A 20,382-nucleotide genomic window follows, 5' to 3' on the forward strand; every position below is an offset into this window, starting at 1 on the left:
GACAGAATTTGTCCATCCTACTAAGAAATGCTGAGTTTTATTTGGACTGCATAAAAAGGATATATAATAGCTCTCGAAAAGGAAAAGCAAGCAAGTAAGTAAGAAAGAAATGGCTAAAAAAATAATGGAATTTGAGGAAATAAATACAGCTAAGTGGAAAATGCAGGAAGTATGACAGAAAAACATGTAAAAAATTTTAGTTCTTGAAATTAAGCTGAAATATGTAAAGGAAACAGAAGAAATTTAACTGTGTTTCCTAAGCTCTTGAATGTGGCTAATCACCACTTAAAAAAAAGCATTGCAGAAGAAAGGTTTTTAAATTGGCACAAGCTATGAGTTTGTTGATGTGTTACAAAGGAATTTGTCCTGAAAGAAAATTTAAAGTTAATGAGCACTCTTAAACCCTTCCTTAGTTCAGTCAGTCTGTGTGCTACTTTTTGTTTATTCTTGCATATGGCCTTTCTCAGTATAGTAAGTGCTTTCTTTCTTCCACAAAGTATTAAAACCACTGCTACTTGATTAAGCAGCATTGAAAGTTGATTGTATTATTTAAGTTTATGATATATTTGTATGCAATTTGTATACAATAAAGAGTTCTATCTTACTAAGATAAATTAAAGTAGGATGGATAAAGATAAATTAAAAGGATTGCCAAGGCTAATATATTTTATAAAAAAAAATTTTTTTTTTGGTATACAGCACTGAATTGTTTGGTCATCAAAATACTTTATGCTTCCATAAATGATTGCCATTCTGCATCTTCATGGAAAGATAGGATGTGCAGTGATTTATGTATTATTATTATTATTAATATTATTATTACTATTAAAATTATGTAGAAGTTCATATCTTAATGTCACTTGACCTTTATTATTTATTTATTCTTTCATGTAGCTGAAGGGCGCACACTAGCAGCCAATATGCGAGGAATTGGCTTATCTACACAAGACTTACCTGAATGGAAGAAGCATATTACAGGTGGTTCCAAAGCTTCATATGGTAAAAAAACTCAAATGACTATTTTGGAACAGAGACAGAGCCTCCCCATATATAAATTAAAAGATGAATTAGTTAAGGTATGGTTTATTTTTATTTGTAACTATGTTAATCATGGAATTAGCTTAATTAGTTAGAAGTCATTACTGAAATAGTAATAAGATAATCACAATAAAGGTGTATTAAAATGAAAGTCAGTAAATCTAATAAACCTGTAGCAATGCATATTAAGGTAGAAAGTTTGTGTGTTCACTTGAACACACAAACTGAAGTATGGGATGTCTGATCATTATCTTATTTAGAAACAAATTAGAAATGAAGAGGAATATGTTTTAAACAAAATTGTGTGTTTTTTCTGCCAAAAAAAAAAAAAAAAAAAAATGTCAGACAGAATGCATTCCTGTCCAATAATGTGAAATTTTACACATTCTCGTGTTCAGTTTCTGTCTTAGGGACACTTTGGTTCCCCCCGCCCTCCACTTAACAGAGACTGGCTTTCAGCCTTCAAGCGTTTAGCTTAAGCTCACATTAAAAACGATATTTTTATCTGCAAAAATTGTACACATTCATATGTTCTGACTGTTTCTGTCTTGTGGACACTTTGGTCCCTTCCTTAACAGAGACTGACTTTCAGTCTTCAAGCCTTGGGCTTATGCTCACATTAGAGATGATATTGTTATCCACATAAATAGAATTTTAGTATAAATGTTATTCTAAATAAATCTAAATAAACCTTACTATATTAATGCAAGATTTTTTTTTAATGGGTTCAAATTATATATAGAAGTTCAGAACATGTCAGTTAATATTGTTACATTCTGAACATGTATATATCTATACTTCAAACTGGTTTAAATTGAAATAAATGTATTTTGGTACTTTGAATTGATAAGGTTTTATTATATGTATTTCTCTAAAGATATTAAGGGTCCTCTGTATAAACTGGGCATTGAACAATATCCTAATGATTGGCATATATTTATTGATTCTTCAAAATTAAGAGGGAAAGCAAAATGGCCCATAAGAAAAAAACTCTGAGTGGCAAGCATTTCTAAGGAAACAGAATAGGATCTAGGTAGTATATTACGTTTGAGTAAAGTGTTTTAAAATGAATGACTCATTTTTAAGATAGTTTAAGATAGCATTACAAATCATATTTAAACTTTAAATTTAAAAGTAGCAAAATGTTACAATGGAAATGCAGTCCCATCAGTTTCTTTATTTCATGCTGTTGACTTGAAAGAAACACGAAAGTATGTCCACGATCCTAAATGCAATAAACTACCATGACTTTGTTTGGAATGTCTGTGGTGATATTAAGATAATATTGAATTACTCACTAGTCTACAGGGAGGTTTCACAAAATACTGTTGTTTGTGGGACAGTTGTGCAACAGAAAAACATATTGTACATCTGTGCGAAAAAGAGTAGACTATTTTTACGAGGGAGAAGTAATGTAAAATATGTTCCACTGGCTGAATCAAAAAAGGTTCTTCTTTCACCTTTGTGTATAACACTTTGCTGAATGAAGAACTTTGTTAATGCTCTGGATTAAGAAGTAAGTGGATTCTGCTTATTTACAGATTTGGCAGATGCAAAACTAAAAAAAAGGAATTTTGTGTTGGCTTCAAATAAAGAAACTCCTCATAGATGATGTATTTGAAACATATCATGAAACACTTGAAACAAAACATTTAGTATCGCGGAGTAGGTCACCTACAGTTTATAAAAGGTTCTGTAAATGCTGATGGATACCTGGCTATATTGGAAGGCAAATTACTGCCAACCATTAGAGACCATTTCAACCTGCCAAGTAACTACATCTTTCAGGACGGCTCTGCTCCTTGTCATCGGGCGAAAAGTGTAAGTAGACACTTCTGTATTTACTTTAGCTTCATTTCTGGATTAGAAGTTCAACAATAATGTGTTTACATTTGTTACAGGTGAAAAAATGGTTGGAGGAACGGTCCATTACAACCGTTAGCTGGCCAGAAAACGGCCTGAAACTGAATCCTATAGAGAAGTGTTGGCATTGTGTGGACTCTGCAGTTGCCAGAAAAAAACCAAAGACCCTTTGTGAACTTCAGGAAGCCATAATTTGTGTTTGGAACCACGAACTATCAGCTGATTATCTTCAGAAATTGATCTTGTCAATGCCTCAACGATGTGCTGCTGTCATCAGGGCCAGAGGCAGTTCGACTAAATATTAGTTTGCACCTGTTGAACTTTTCATTGTTTTCCATTTAAAATGATAAAGTGAATCAAATTGAGGGCTTCTGATAACATTTCAGCCATAATTGTCGTGTTTAAAACTGTTGTATAAAGGTTGCAAATGCTCATTTTGGAATATTTTGAGAGCACCTGTCAAATATTACTTTGCCTTAACTATTAATAAATATCTTTTGTTTATATTTCTATTTGTGATGCTAGTCATTAATGTAATATACCATCACGAAAAAGGGTTAGAAATGTGAAATTCTTAGGTGATGCACTTTCTTTGAACACCAGTGTATATATAACTTATAGTTACTTTTTCACATGTTAATACAGGTGCCTGCGTAGCCAGGTGGGAAGGAGCAGCAGTGCATAGCACACGCTTCTTGATTAGACCAGGTTTCGAGCCCGTCACCACCAAATACGGAAGATGCGGAAAGGTCAGGAAATGACCACCGCATATCCTGGAGCAATATGGCCTTAGTTGCTAATGCTCCTAAAAACCAAATAACAAACAATAACAAACATGTTAATACATCAATTTTTGTTTTTATTTTTTATTTTATTATTTTCACACACATTAACATGTTTGCTTCCTCCTCGTACAAATATGTGGCATCAGATTTTTAATCCACTTGAAGGGAAACCACCCTACTTTTAGAACTTTTTCATCCAATTTGACAGAAAAAAAAACAGGATTTGTCAAACAACCTTCACTAGAGGCTGATTAATTCAGTCATAGTAAGAAGAAAGCCCAAAAATGTGTCTACCCTTTTCTGATCCAGATTGACTCAATCCTGGATCAAAAAGCTTTTCTGAAAAGCTAGCAGCGAAAGTGTTAATACAGAAATTCAGCTTTAGTACAGTTGGAAACATTTGGATGTAGATTGCATTAAGTTGACTTAGATTACTGTTCTAACGCTTTTTTGCTGATCTAGTGAATTGTCCATGGGAATGTTTCTAGAGTGAAAAACTTAATTTTAAAACAGTACATTTTATGCATAGGTTTTATCAGCTTTCAAAATGATTTATTAAATTGGATTTTTCATCCAAACTCTTGTTCAAACAATTTATAAAGCACTGATAATAAGGGAAGTTAGAAATATTTTCATTATAATGAAACATTCACTAAAATGGTATTTGTTGTTATGGGATTTAACTGAATAACCTTGTAACCTTTACTCTTTGCAGTGTAGTACAAACATCCCCTAGTATTAGACATTAAAGCTATACATAACTTAGGTGTTTTAATTTGTAGTGTTTTTTCCATGCACTACTTGACTGCACACTTAGAAATGATGGATGGCATAGGTTTGCTAATAAAGGCCACCTGTCATCTGATAAAGATCTACTGATCTGTTAGTCCCAAAATCTCATTAATATATAAGTAAATTTTAATATACTGTACATTTTACTTACATTAACTATACATTTTATAAAAAATAACTTGTATTATGAGGGGAGAAAGACTGAGTATCATTACGGAGATAATATTATAGAACAAACAACTGAAAAACTTTTAAATTAAAACTTTATAGTTGGTATTGAAAACTGACAACAAATTGAGCAGTAATTGGATCTTGGTCTTGAACTGAACTTTCTTCTTAAGATGTTTTATGGTTAATTTTTGTGGGCCTGAAGATTGCTTACCCCAAAAGCAACAAGTATTTGGTGGTGGGAGCCAACTTGGGCCAGAATTTCTTTCCTATATGCTTTGTGTTTGACAAAGAGGGTGAAGACTGCATCAAGGGCTTGGATGTTCTGCAGAATTTTGTAGGGTACAAATTTATCAGTGAAATGATGATGTTTGTTAATGCAAGGAGTTTTAGGGTAGCTTTGAGGAAGACAGGTTGACTCCTTTGGCAGTCAGACTGTCATTAGAGATCAGTGTTCCTGGATGAACATGAACAGATGGGATAGGGAAATGTTAATTGCCCTTTCATTAAAGGTTAATAAAAGTTTAATATCAAAACAACTGTCTACCTTCCCATATACCTGCTATGTTCAGAAATGACAGGTAGACAGTTGTTTTGATATAGTTATTGATTGTGGCTTTGTCATCTGTGTATTGTGGATGTTTTTCCTTGCACTTCACTAGAGTTAGGTGATGTAGAGGAGAAACATATCAAGATGGTAGTTGAAACTTGGCTTTATACTACATCAGAGATTTAGGTTACGTGTTGAGACAATTGGTACAGGAGTACCTCATGCACTTCAGATTTCCTTGGTCACTTCCTAGACCACACTTTTCTAGAATGCTTGAAGGGTTTGTCAAGTCATGATACCTCCATGAACCTTTCTACCTTACAATAAAGATCGCATTTATGACCCTGCTGCCTGACTGATTTATGCTGGGTTGTCAGAAGCTGACTCGTAAATATTTTCTGATCATTTCTGTAACTGATGAAGTCTAATGGGGAAGAGTGGTTGTATGGTGGTGAAAAGTCCAGAAAGCCCTCCTTGTAGGACACCTGCAGTGATTTTCCTAGTGGTGACTATCATGTAGCTTGATGGTTTGGTTTGGATGTAGTGCAGAGAGAAAATATAGAGTCAGCATTTATCTGAAAGTGGTCAGATAACAGGGAAGGTATGAACCCACATGGCCTTATGTTGATGGAGTATTAAGTTGCATCCAAGTTAATATACATTATTGCGAGTGGTGCATTGAGGACCTTGCAGGAACAGCATGGGTTGCATCAGCTAGCGTCCTTTTTTTGTGAAGCATCTAAGGAGTGTTTTCTCCATGATTTTCAGAAGGCTGAGGAAATTTGAGACCTGCAGCCACTAGCCAAAAAAGTACCAATCAGACTGACAAGTTCTGATTGGGACTTTTTTCCAGAAGTCTTATTTTATAAGTATTCCACTGGAATAGAAAGATACATTTGGAGAGGACATCATTGAATGTATGGAGGGAGTTCATGCTGTAGGGATTCTAAGGCATCTGATAATGAATTGAGTGATGCTATCCAGGTTGAAGATGGTGGTGCTGTGATACAAATTTGATGGCTGTGGTTTTTTGCTCTTTGTTGATTTGTATGGTTGATAGGATCTCAATATTGATTGGACTTGTAGATAGGGAAGATTTGTAATTGTAGGTCATCATTTTTAATGAATCTTTTTATGTGATTCAGCCCGGTGGTTGGGTCCAGGTTTTTGGGGAAATTCATGTAATGTTTCTGTCTAGGGAGTTCTCTTCCTTTGAAGCATACTGTCACAATATGGTTTGATTGCTTTTGATTTTTGATGGTTGAATGATAATGTAATCCAGTCATTGGCATCTTGGGAACATTTCCATATGTGGCAGTCATTGTTTTAGCTTATAGCTATTATCTAATTTTAATGTTCACCAGACTTTTGTTCAGTTAGATATTGAAATATTGTTAGATGATATATAGGCCGAAAGTATGTATAGCTATCCGGTGTGCAGGTTAATGAAAATTTTGAGGTCACAGATCTCTAGAACTGACCATGGAATTAAAATACAGCATTTGTATATTTTGGTATATTCAGAAACTTGGTGATTTGTATATTTTCCTGTGGAGCACCAATGGCAGTGGTGGTTGTATGGTATAGCTGATGGATTCATGGTCAATTAGAAGATTATTTCAGGTGTTTCTTCAGTAGTGTGTGCCATAGAGCAGCAGTTCCCAACGTGAAATGAACAAAATTAACCTCTAGGAGTAATTGATGACTCACTAAAGTATGTGAAAACCATGACAATAATATTAGTGTATATCTAAAAATTAAATTATATAAAATTATATAAAAAATAATTATATAAAATGTCACCATTTGTTATCATAATTATGCTCTTCCTTTATGTGCTATAGACAGCACATAGAATGAATACATTGGGCCTTGTATTCATTCTCGTGCACATGCACACTCACAAGCACCCAGTGCTTTGACTCACTGTCATGACTGATAGAAACCAGCTAGCAGTTGCATTGCTGTTTAGTCTACTTATTTTAGCACCTGCTGCCAGAGTCATTAAAATTTACCAGTGTGATTTTTTTTGATTCTGTGCCCAGTTAAAGTGGTGGACAAAGAACCAAACGGGATATGTGACATCTCACGCTGAGACCAAGTAATATGTCAATTGAAAAAGGTTGTCAAGCTGATGAGGAGTAAGTCCTTAAAATTTGATAAGTCTGGTAACAGATTAATATCTCCATAACTAAGTGGAGAGCTGAGGGATTCCAAGCTGTTTATCTAGTTTGCAATATCTGTGATAATGTTAAAGGTTGGTACAGGAGGAATATAAAAATTGTGGGATTTTTACTTGACACTAGGGAGCATAAAGAAAAGAGTATTACTGAAGTCTAATGGGGAAGAGTGGTTGTATGGTGGTGAAGATTACTGAGGGATGTGGCAATGCCTCCTCCTCTGCTATCACTTCCTATAAGTGAAAGCCTATACATAATCAGTAGCAGGGAATACTGTGACAGCCAAGTCTTCCCTTTTCGTGCCATGTTTCAGTTATGCACAGTATATCCAGTTATCCAGTGAGGTCCAGGGGCCTCGATTTTTTGGGTAAGTTTAAGACGTTTTAGTATATGAGAGAAAGAGAAGTAGTTAATGAACACAGGGTGTGTTTTTTGCTTTGTGGTATAAGTTTATATTCTGTTAGTGAGCAGAACTTGAATTAGAAACTGTTGTGTGAGGTTTTTACTATATTCCTGTCCAACAACATCCATGCAGTTAGCATTAGCATTAGTAGAGGCATATGATGCAAGAAAGCAAGCTTATTCAGCATCAGCCAAAAAAAAAAAAAAAAAACCACTACTCCCATTTCACCCCTCCGTTCGTTCGAAATACCTGTCCAGCTGAGCCTTAAATTTGTTTAGGCTATCAACTTCAACAAAAAGCGGTGGGAGTCTATTCCACAAACCAACTGCCCGCTGGCTAAAGGCAAATTTCCGCACATCTATCCGACATCCGTCCTTCCTCAATTTGAATTTATGCCCTCTCAGGTGATTATTCTGAGCAAGAGGAAGAATCCCATCAGCATTGAGCATGCTCAAGCCATTCAAACCCTTATACACCTCTTATCAGATCACCTCGCCGATGCCTAGTCTCCAGGCTCTGTAATTTGCAAAACTTAAGCCTTTCTTCGTAAGAGCAACCCTTTGTTCCATTCACTAATCTTGTTGCCCTTCTCTGTACTCGTTCCAGCAGCTCTACATCCTTCTTGAAATGAGACCTCCAGACCTGTATACAGTACTCAAGGTGTGGCCTGACCAATGCCTTATACAAGGGAATAATCACATCCCTGTCCCTGCTAGAAAAATTCCTGTATATCATTGACAAGACACCATGAGCTACTCTTGCAGCTCGTCTGCACTGCTCAGAGAACTTCATATCTGCCTGCACAATTACCCCCAGGTCCCTTTCATTCTCTACCACTGTCAGCGTAGTACCACAGAGTTGATACGTTGATCTGGGGTTACTGTTTCCCATATGTAGTACTTTACATTTGTCAATGTTAAACTTCATTTGCCACCTCTCAGCCCATCTGCTCAACCTTTCCAGATCCTGTTGCAGCAGCATAGTATCAATAGTCTCCTTAACAACCCTGCCAACCTTGGTATCGTCTGCAAACTTGGACATTAAGCCTGATACACCATCATCAATATCATTTATAAATACAGAAAACAACAATGGACCCAACACTGAACCCTGAGGAACTCCACTAATAACATTAGTCCACATTGAGCAGTGTCCATTGATTACCACTCTCTGTCTTCTGCCACTCAACCATCCCTTTATCCATAGCAGCAATTTGCCTCCAATGCCACACTTCTCCAATTTGTGCAGCAGTCTTCCATGCGCAACAGTATCAAAAGCCTTTCTAAGATCCAAATATATAATATCAAAGTTATTCCCTGCATCCAGTTCTTTTGTGACTACATCATAGTATCCAATCAAATTGGTCAGACAAGACCTGCCCTTAACAAAACCATGCTGTGTCTGAGCTATAACTGAATTCTTGTCCAGATGATCCTGCAGTGCTTCTTTAACCAGTGCCTCCATTAATTTTCCTGGAACCGAAGTTAAACTAACAGGTCTATAATTACTTGTGTCAACCTTTGATCCTCCTTTGTGAATTGGGGTTTCATTTGCACATCTCCAGTCCATGGGTACCTCCCCTGAGTCCAAAGAAGCTCTCATAACTATGGCTAGGGGTTTGCTTACTTCCTTTGCTGCCTCCTTTAATATAACTGGATAGATCCCATCCACCCCGGGTGCCTTTTTTATGTTTATCCTCAACAATTTCTCCTCCACTTTCCTCTCAGTTATTAGAAAATAATCTAGCTCACTGCCAATGTTTACTTCACCTACGACATTCCCCTTCCTGAATAACTCCTCATGTGTGAATGTAGATGCAAAATAATCGTTTAGATTGTTAGCCACCTGAGCTGGATCCTCAACTGTTGAACCATCAGCATCCAGTGGACCAATCTGATTCATCCCTTTCCTTCTTGAGTTTAAATAGGTAAAGAACTCTTTTCTGTTTTTCTTTGCATCCTTTGCCAAGGATTTCTCCTAATCTGCCTTTGCCTGCCTAATCTCCTTTGTGACTTGGTTACAGACCATCTTATATCTATCATAGGCTTCCATGTCACCCATTAATTTGTATGTATCCCATGCATTTTTCTTCTCTGCCATATGTCTCATTAGTTCATCTGACAACCATTTAGGCCTGAACCTTGAACGATATTTCTTGGGTGGTATGTAAAGCCTGGTAGCTTCCAAGATTAGTTCCTTGAATGCTTCCCATTTTGAATTTGCTGTTGGTAACATCGTCAGTTGGTCCCACTGTATAGAATTTAAATACTGTCTCAGACCATCATAGTCGCCTTTACGAAAGCAAAAACCCTTCCCTTTACCTCTGATGGTAGTTACCTCCTTGAGTAAATCCCACTTCAGCACACTGTGATCACTGCCACCCAGTGGTTCCTTTATCTGCAGATTCCTAATGCATGAAGAATCACTACTGATAATCAGATCAAGAGTATTACTCCCTCTAGTTGCCTCCCAAACATGCTGGTGTAGAAAACAATCATCCAATAAATCCACAAAAGCCTTGCTAGTGTGTATGTGAGTGACCAACCCACAAATTCCAGTCAATATCTGGGAAATTAAAATCCCCCATTATAAGACTCTGATTTACTGGCCCATTCTATTTCCCTGTACAGTATCTTATTATACTCATCAGAGTCATTAGGCCTATAGCACACTCCTACTCTAAATTTTGATTTACCTATGCTTATGTCACACCAAACTGACTCGACACTGCCCTGTCCATCAATGTCGACCGGCTTCACTTCCTTGGATTTTATGTGTTTTTTAACTAATAGCATAACCCCTCCTCCCCTCCTGTCCTGTCTATCCTTTCTATACATATTGTACGCCCCAAATTCCAGTTCTGCATTCCTTATATCTGTGTGACACCACGTCTCTGATATCCCAACAATATCTGCCTTCGATGTTTTGAGCAATACCTCAAATTCATCAAATTTATTTACTAAACTCCTAGCATTGGTGTACACGGAAGTATACATGCACCTGTTTCTATTCTTAGCTACCCTAACACAACCCATGTGTTTACTTGTACCGCAATGACTTCCAGCAGTCTCTGAAATATCCTGCATCTTGTTTTTCAGGCTTCTGCTCATTCCAATAGAAGCAGTGCAAGAATCTCTTTCACCTCTGCCAGTGGCTACTGTTAATCCATTAGTCTTTGTCTCCCCCCAAGCTAGCAGTTTTCCGACCCACCTAACACTGCCTCGATAGCATCAGCAAATATTCTTGCACCCTTTCTATTTAAGTGTATCCCATCCCTGTAGAAGCAATCTCTCCTGTTAACAAGTACATTCCAGGCTGAAAAAAATTCTACCTCTTGAGCCTTGCACAATCTTTCCAGGGCCGAATTGATCGACAAGGCTCTCATCATATACTCCCTCCTATCATGTCTGGGCAGAATTGCAGACACAGTTTATCAGAAGTAATCCAATATGGCCTTTGTGGTCCTTGTACCAATAAACCACAATAATAAAAGCAATTTCAAATAAAAAGGTAACATACCATTATTACTTGCACAAGTAAGTAATGCATTATTGGATACAATAGACACTGTAGGAATAGGATGGACAGAGAAATTTGATATAATGATAGATTTAAGAACCCTTGGCAAAGATCAGGTGACCCTGATATTTTTTTTATATAAAATTGGACTCTTCTTGAAGTATTGTTGTATTCCAGACCTGAATGCAATTCGAAAGGACATCATGTGTATTCCTGGCTGCTTGTTTACTCTAAATAGAAAAGTTGTCCCTAAGTCTTCTTATTCTAACCACCTTCTTCCCCCCCCACTCAATGGTCTGTAGGTTAGTCCTGAATATTTGTTCTCCAGGAGACCTCATTTGTCATTTTTCAGAATGGCAAACAGTTTGTACCAGTTACCATATTTGTAACCTGTAAAAGTCATTTTGAAGAGGCTTAGCCATTCTCTCAAGCTTTAAATTATCAGTAAACTTTGACATCTTCCCCTATATACTCCCATCATTGTCATCAAAGATGCTTACTGCACCTTTCTGTTCTCAGCATCTTAAGAGTTATAATATTACCAGTTCTAACATTTATGTACAAGTAAACTATAGTCCTACCATCACGAGAATAAACTCAAAGTCACCAGCATACACAGTATATTTTAGAAGTGGGGGAATTAGTGAAGTAGGGGAAAATGAGATGAATGCAGATACAGTGGATTCTGGTTATTTGGTCCACCGGTTAATCAGGGCAGCCGTTTATTTGGGGAAAATCTTAAAAAACAGAATCCAATCGAGAAAATAGCCAGGGTTTACTTCGCTTAATTGGGACCACATGCCCTTTAATTGGGGCAGGAGACCGCAGCACTGGAGATTACCCTATGATTGTCTCTGACCATACTATGTGGTTCAGTTGTATTTCTGGAGGTCACAACCATAAAACAATTAGCAGTCGCCTGTTTATTGGGCTTTTCTGTTAATGAAATCTATCATAAACGGATAGTAAACTCGATCTTAATGAATTTGCGATAATACCGACAGCTGGAATTCTGTGGGTTATTATGATGAAATGTGTTTACACTTCCATGAAATCTTCAATCATATAAAAAAATTAATTTTCAGAATCTTCTCTTCATTCCTATTTTTAAAGCTTCATAACTTGTTACTCCGTTCTCACTTGCACGTATCGTGTTACTTGCAATTTGTTGCTTACCTTTTTACTGTTGTAAATTTTAACCCCCATTCACAAATGTTAGTGAACAGAAATGTCAACTAGTTAGTATGTACATAGTACATATTAATTATTCCGATTATCACATATCATTTAATTTTTTAATTGGTAAGGTAATAAAGGGTAAATTTGTGCTGTGGATAATATTCCTCCTATTTTCACTAATTAGAATCGCTGTTTAATAGAATTAAAATTCAATTCACAAACATGATCACAATGACCGGTTTGTTTGTTATTTGGTTTTTAGGAGCATTAGCAACTAAGGCCATATTGCTCCAGGATACGTGGTGGTCATTCCCTGACCTTTCCGCATCCTCCATATTTGGTGGTGACGGGCTCGAACCCCGGTCTAATCAAGAAGCGTGTGCTACGCACTGCTGCTCCTTCCCACCTGGCTACGGAGGCGCCTCAATGACCGGCGATTACTACACATCATATAGTGAACGGTACTTTACTATGGTGAGTCCATCATAACGTGATTTGATTGTACAGTAAACCAATTGTAAAGCTAGGGTCCATTGTATTTTTAACTGTTTACGTGAAACTTCGGATAATTGAGACAGCCGCTTAATCAGGCCAAAATGCATTAATCCCGATGTGTCCCAAATAACCGGAATCGAGTGTATTATATTTATATTGTAGACTGAGATCAAAATGAGATCAGAATTGATTCTATGCATTATTTCGTTATATATTTATATGATTACTTTTTGTTAAAATTAAAGTTAATCTAAAAATCAATGTATTCTAATCAACCCATAACCCTTTACTCCTAATATAGACTGCATCTTATTAGTAACCTTGAGTTCATTCTCATGGTGGTATAAACACAAGAAAAATTAATCTGTTGCTCAAGTAAAAGGCTGTTCATAGCCTGAGTTGGAATCTCTTAAAGCTATCGTCCTTAAACAGAATTTCTTAGGTGACTTCTTTTAAATTAGAAAGAAAATTATTTCCCCTTACCTCAGTCTCCAACTGTCATGTGCTGAAAAATTACAAGGATCTTCCAGGAATAGCACTATAATATAGTTGTAGGGGAAAATGCTTGATGTTCCACATTATCATTTTCATTCACTAACAAGCAAAAAAAAAAACTCTCAGCCTCCATGAAAAGGGTGAGACAAGACCTTACCCAGTCAACAGAGTTACCGCCTCTGCTGACAGTGAGATGGGTTACTACTATCTAACATGTTCTCTTAATAAAATAGTTCTAAACAAATCAAGCACAAGCTTGTTAAAGAAAATAAAATGTGTGATCTGTAAATAGGATAGTAAGATTATTTTCATTCAGAGACCAAGTCTCTATCTCCACTCTAAATCATAAATCAGTGTATTGTAGACAGTGCAGTAGTACATGGAGGCTCCTCCAGTCTGCAGTTGTATGTGCTACTGCCACCACTTAAGCTAAACAAACTGAGTCTAAAGGCAGGACCATGCCCAGTAGCCAATACAGTTCCATGGTAGCCAAATTGTTGCCATGAACAGATCTTAAGATTTATGGTTGACACCTGTGGAATTGTAGCATATATCTGCTTTCCCTTATCTGTGGATTCCCATCTCAACTTTTTAGCATTAGCATTAGCATTAGTAGAGGCATTTGATGCAAGAAAGCAAGCTTATGCAGCATCAGCCAAAAAAAAAAAAAAAAACCCCACTTCCACTTCACCCCTCTGTTCGTTCAAAATACCTGTCCAGCTGAGCCTTAAACTTATTTAGGCTATCAACCACCACCACAAGGGATGGAAGTCTGTTCCACCAACCAACCACCCGCTGGCTAAAGGCAAATTTCCGCACGTCTATCCTACATCTGTCTTTCCTCAATTTGAATTTATGCCCTCTCAGGTGATTTTTCTGAGCTAGAGGAAGAATCCCATCAGCATTGAGCATGCTTAAACCATTCAAGGCTTTATACACCTCTATCAGATCACCTCGCTGGTGTCTAGTCTCCAGACACTGTAATTTGCAAAACTTAAGCCTTTCTTCGTAAGAGCACCCCTTTGTTCCATTCACTAATCTTGTTGCCCTTCTCTGTACTCGTTCCAGCAGCTCTACATCCTTCTTGAAATGAGGCCTCCAGACCTGTATACAGTACTCTAGGTGTGGCCTGACCATTGCCTTATACAATGGAATAATCACCTCCTTATCCCTGCTGGAAAAATTCCTGTTTATCATTGACAATACTCCATGAGCTACTCTTGCAGCCCGTCTGCACTGCTCAGAGAACTTCATATCTGCCTGCACAACCACCCCCAAGTCCCTTTCATTCTCTACCACTGTCAGTGTAGTACCACAGAGTTGATACGTTGCTCTGGGGTTGCTGTTTCCCATGTGTAGTACTTTACATTTGTCAATGTTAAACTTCATTTGCCACCTCTCAGCCCATCTGCTCAACCTTTCCAGATCCTGTTGCAGCAGCATAGTGTCAGTAGTGTCCTTGACAGCCCTGCCAACCTTTGTATCGTCTACAAACTTGGACATTAAGCTTGATATACCATCATCAATATCATTTATAAATACAGAAAACAATAATGGACCCAACACTGAGCCCTGAGGGACTCCACTAATAACATCAGTCCACGATGAGCAGTGTCCATTGATTACCACTCTCTGTCTTCTCCCCCTCAACCACCCCTTTATCCATAGCAGCAATTTGCCTCCAATGTCACACTGCTCCAATTTGTGTAGCAGTCTTCCACAGATCCATCAAATCTTAATGTATTCTCTTCCTTTCTTGGGCAGTTTGACCCCTGATATACACAAGAAGTTCATGGGCATGTGATCATAACAGGTGTGGTCACCACTTCATACCCAAAGTCGAACGTTATTGCAAGTCTAAACAGATTCCATATAAATTGATCCTTCTTATTAACAATGCACCCAGTCACCCTCCTGCCACCCTAATTAATTTCGACCGACATGTGAAAGTTGTGTTTTTGCCTCCAAATACAACCAGCTTGCTTCAACCGATGGACCAGGGAGTCATCAAAACATTCATGGCCTACTACACGAGGCATTCATTTGCACGTCTGAATGAAGCTATGAGACAAAATAGTGAGATATCTGTTAAAGACTTTTGGAAGCAATTCAATGTTTTAGATGCTGTAAGAATCATTGAAGAATCTTGGGAAAAAATTCACAAAAAAAACATTGAATGGTGTCTGGAAGAAACTTTGTCCATTTTTTTTCAAAAACGAGGCGAAAACAACGCCAGAAACTGATCATGTTGCTCATATGATAGAAGTTGTTAATCTTGCCTGGCAATTAGATTTGGAAGTCAATGGTGGCGATATCAACGAGCTGTTGGATTCACATAGTAAATCCAACTGCAATTGTATAACCAACTGTATAAATATCTGCAATTGTATTAAATATTTTTCTTTTAAACAATGAATGAGCTCATAGAGATGCGTGAGCAAAGTTTCACTGAATTATCCGACACTTCAGACCTAGTTCCACCAGAAAAGCACATGACAGTTGCAAGCTTGACAGAAGGTCTCAGCTCAATTTAAAAGGGCTTAAAAATTTTAGAAAACATAGACTTCAATGAAGAACGCGTTATAGCTACAAAGCAAGGAATAAAAAATTATTAGCTTGCTACGAAGAAATTCTGCGTGAAAAAAAGAACGCGCTGTGTCGTCAGACGAATTTTTTCGATTTTATGAAGCCATCGACATCGAAATAACATTTTTATGTAACTCATTTTTTTTTTTAATACATAATTTATATTAATATGTATAAATAACTGCAATTTTATTAAATATTTTTCTTTTAAACTAGTGTTTTTGTTAGTCCTTGGTCCCAATTAAACAAAATATATATGTATTTATATGCAAAGTTGTACCCCGACTATGCAAAGTTGTACGCGAATTCGACTTAAGCAATTTTCGTCGGACCCACCTATCGCGTAACTTCGGGGTATTACTGTATATGTAAAGTAATGTAAGTTATTTTTAACTTTGTATTCTTTCGGCCAATTACATTTGCTCTTCCACTCATTCCCATTCACTCTCTCTCTTTTTCCTCATGCTAGGTCACGCGTTCTTTCACCAAAACTGCCATTTATTCCCTTTTACCATAATTCCTAGTTCACTCAGTGCCCAGCCTATTCATTCTATCTTTTATTTTCATTCGTTCATTCTTCTTTCATTTTACATTTGATCCCCTTGCTACTAGCTTACTGATATTTTTCAGTTAATCTGCTTCCCTGGCTGCCTGTACATCTCCCTCCCCTGCATGGTTATTACTTATTGGGTGTGGGGCCCTAAGTTCCTACACATGGCAGGGTAGTCCTGGGGAGTTTTGTTATATCAGGTTTCTGTCAGGGTGCAGAATATTGCTGTCCTAACAGTTTTTAAGTTATCGTCTGGGCGTGGTGGGAAACTTGGGCAATTTTACTATTGATTATTGTCTAATTGCTGGGGGGCTGAATTGCCATTCTTTGGATTGCTCTGCGCATTTCGAATACTTTCTGTGTGAAAGATATAAAAGCTTTGTAATTTTGCTCTTCTATGATGAACAGATGTTCTTCTTCCCTGGGAAGGGTGACCAATCTGTGCTATTAGCTCTGTTCTGGGGATGTCATATATTATACATTCTTATAGAATGTGTGCCGTCTTCACTTTTGCCACAGGTGCAGCTTGGGTCATTGGTCAGGCCTAAGGAGGTTAGTTTCGCCTTTAGGGAGCCATGATCTGTCAATATAAATGTTGTAAAAAGTCCAGGGGCATACCACTGAGGTGGCTCTGGGCTAACCATTGACACCCGTGGCAGAAACCATTTGGTAACCAGACCTCTGATTTCCTGCTCCCACTTTGTTTCCCATAGCTCATGGAGCTTTTTGGCTATTCTTTTTCTTTCATCATTGAAGGTGTTGGTTGTGTCAAGGGCTATCCCCAGAAATTCTGTGGGCATGCCCTTTTTAAATCTATAATATAAGCCTCTTTTGGCTACTTCCAGGTAAAGTGGGAGAGTTCCGGCCAGCAACTGTAGTGCAGGTGTGCTTACTGTGCGACATGCTCTGGTAATAGTGAGTAGTATTGTCCTTTGTATTGATTCTAATTTATTCCTATTTCTTACTATGGCCGAGCGGATGAACCATGCACCGGCTCCATAGGTGATAACAGGTAGGAACATTGCACGGTATATGACCGCCAGGGTCTTTCTTTTGAGCCCCCAGTCTGCTCGACTGATCCTGGCAATCATACCTGCATAATTTCTCACTTTCTTCGCCAAGTAGATCAAATGGGGGTAAAAAGTTAATTTTGAATCAAAGACCACTCCAAGATATTTTAGTTCTGTTACCATTTTTATAGTGCTTGTGTTCATTTTGATTTTTGGTCGTCTGCTTATGTCCAAATTGCCTTTTAGAAGTATTTGTTTGTTTTTTCAGGCGATATATTTTGAGCATGTGCATTTGTGCCCACTCCTGCAGCTGCAAGAGGGTGGCGTTTTCTCTTTGCTCTACAACCACTCGTGAGTTACCTTTTACCAGGAAAATCATGTCATCTGCAAAGGCCAGGTTTTCCACAGGGCCCAGATCCAAGGCCAGAAATTTGTCCAGAACAATGTTCCCAAAGAAAGGGCCAAGGATTGAACCTGTGAATAAAGGCTGCAGGCAGCCTTTATTCACAGGGTGTGTCAATTCCTGGAACCTTGTGCGTATTGAGACACTTCTGTCTGTAAGGTAGCTGTTTATTACCTTATAGAGGTTTTGTGGGGCATTTGCCTGGTGAAGTCTCCTGGTAAAGTCTCCTAAGGACACTAGGCCACCAGAGTGAGTCAAATGCCCCAGCAAAGTCAATGGAGATTGCCGCCATATATTTCTCCTCTGTGTTTTTAACTGTTGTCAGTAGGTGGTGCATGGCATCCTCCGTGGAATTGCCCTGCATAAAACCGTACTGATTGTTGGAATGCAAACTTGCTTCTGTGTAATATTGAGCAGGGTATATTAGTCTTTCGTATATTTTCCCTAGTACAGGGAGTAGCACTATTGGTCTATATGATTTGGGATCAGTAGGGGGTTTTTGAGAATTAATCTTAACACAGCTTGTTTCCATATTTTTGGAATATACCTTTTGTCATACAGTTATTATATAGTGCTATTAATTTATCCGGTGCTATTTCTGCTAATTTTTTGATAATCTCAACCTCTAAGAGGTCAAAACCTGGGCATTTATTGTTTTTGGTTTTAGATAGTGCTATTTCTAAGTCTTATATGGCGAACAGAGGTTCAATATTGGCATTGTCATATTCAGTGTTCTTTTATGTTTAGTTGGGTGGGGGAATGATTCCCAGTTTCAGTCTGAATGATACCATCTAGGATGTTATTTACAGAAACCACCCAACACAGGGTTGGGGTTCCATCTGGTTTGACAGTAGTTTCTAAGACATCTCCTCTTGGCAGCTTGTTGGTCACTATTCTGTAGACAACTCCCCAGGGGTTATTTTTTCTAGTAGTTCCCACCAAGTACCTGCAGCATTCCCTTTTCTTGTCTCTTATGAGGGCTGTATACTGATTCCTGAGAGTTCTATAAGAATCTCTCAGTGCATCCACCTCATTTTGTGGCCAAGATGCTCTTTGAAAATGTCTCCTCGCCTGGTGTACCTTACTTCTGAGTATATTCAGTTCGGGGCACCACCAGGGAACTGTCTGCTTCCTCGGTTTTTTCCGTGGGATAGACAGGGTTGCCGTTTTTGTTAAAATGTTTGTCATAGTCAGTGTTTGCTCATCCAGGCTACAGTTGCCTGATCTAGACCTTTTCCTGTTTTTGCAGCTCAGCTGCTGTATGTTCTGCAAAAATCTGCCAGTTTGCCTTTTTAAGGTTATACCTTTTGATATCCAACAGGGAGTGTTGGGTTGTTTGTAATTGCCTGTTTAGTTTGAAGGAAATGGCTCTGTGATCTGATGTGGTCCAGGCTGGCTGGACATACCAGTCTGTGATTTTATAAGCTATTGAATTGGTGGCAAGAGTAACATCAATGTCACTCTCCCACATGGTACTGCTAAAAGTTGGGAGGTTATTTGGTTGGTTTAGCACTTGAAAGGGTGAGATGGTTATATAGTCTGAAAGTATCTGGCCATTGTGTGTGCCTGCTCTGTCTTCCTTACAGCTATGCCATAAGGCTGACCGGCAGTTGACATCAGCACACACTATGATATTTGCAGTAGGTAGCAAGTTTGTGACTACTTGTAGTTATTCAATGGTTGGGTTTATATCCTCCCCTGGTCTGGAATATAGTGAAATAATGTAAAACTGTCCTACAGCACTGGTAATATGGATACACATTCCCACTGGGGAGCAGAGGTGACCCACCTTTGTGACTGTAAGGTCTGTATTTTTAACTACTATTGCTGTAGAAGGGACACCTGAGATGTATTCTATTATTTTATAGCCTCTTGGGTATCCTGAACCCTACCCATATGTGTGTAGGGCTCTTGGAGTACCAAGGTATCTATATTATTTTCTTCCAATTTGAGTTTTGATCTGATCTACAACGGCTCTTGCTCTTTGAGCATTCAATTAGACAAGATTTAGAGCTCTAGTCACATTTATGTTTTCAGTCTGTCCCATAGTTGGTCCTAGATTATATAAATTTTACCGTTTTTTTATAACATGGGCATTTATCATCCCTGATACTATGTGCATAGTCAGTCAGCCATGCTGCTTTACAGGTAGCACATTTTGGCTGCTGATTTTTATTTTGGCAGTTCTTGTAATCATGGCCAGTGACTGCACAGTGGCCACAAACAGGGGAATTCTGTCTGCAGTCTCTGGCAGTATGGCCATATTTATGACAGTTAAAGCACTGCTGTACAGGAAAGAATTCCCTGAATTTATGGCTGGTCCAGCCAGCGTACTCTTTGCTGTCCTTGTAGGTTTTTCCAAATTC

At 38.0% G+C, this 20,382-nt stretch overlaps 1 protein-coding gene across 2 annotated transcripts in view; it reads left to right on the forward strand.

The window, feature by feature from the left end:
• Positions 1-20,382, forward strand: part of pea (ATP-dependent RNA helicase pea) — a 358,942-nt gene that overhangs the window by 175,325 nt on the left and 163,235 nt on the right. For both annotated transcript variants that reach the window (XM_090371271.1, XM_090371265.1), the window contains exon 14: positions 895-1,076. In XM_090371271.1, coding sequence (XP_090227397.1) covers positions 895-1,076 — 182 coding nt within the window. The remainder of the gene's footprint in view (positions 1-894; positions 1,077-20,382) is intronic.

The sequence above is a fragment of the Mastigoproctus giganteus genome, chromosome 1 (assembly GCF_048544385.1).
Source record: "Mastigoproctus giganteus isolate SK-2022 chromosome 1, ASM4854438v1, whole genome shotgun sequence".
Classification (NCBI taxonomy): Eukaryota; Metazoa; Arthropoda; class Arachnida; order Uropygi; family Thelyphonidae; genus Mastigoproctus; species Mastigoproctus giganteus.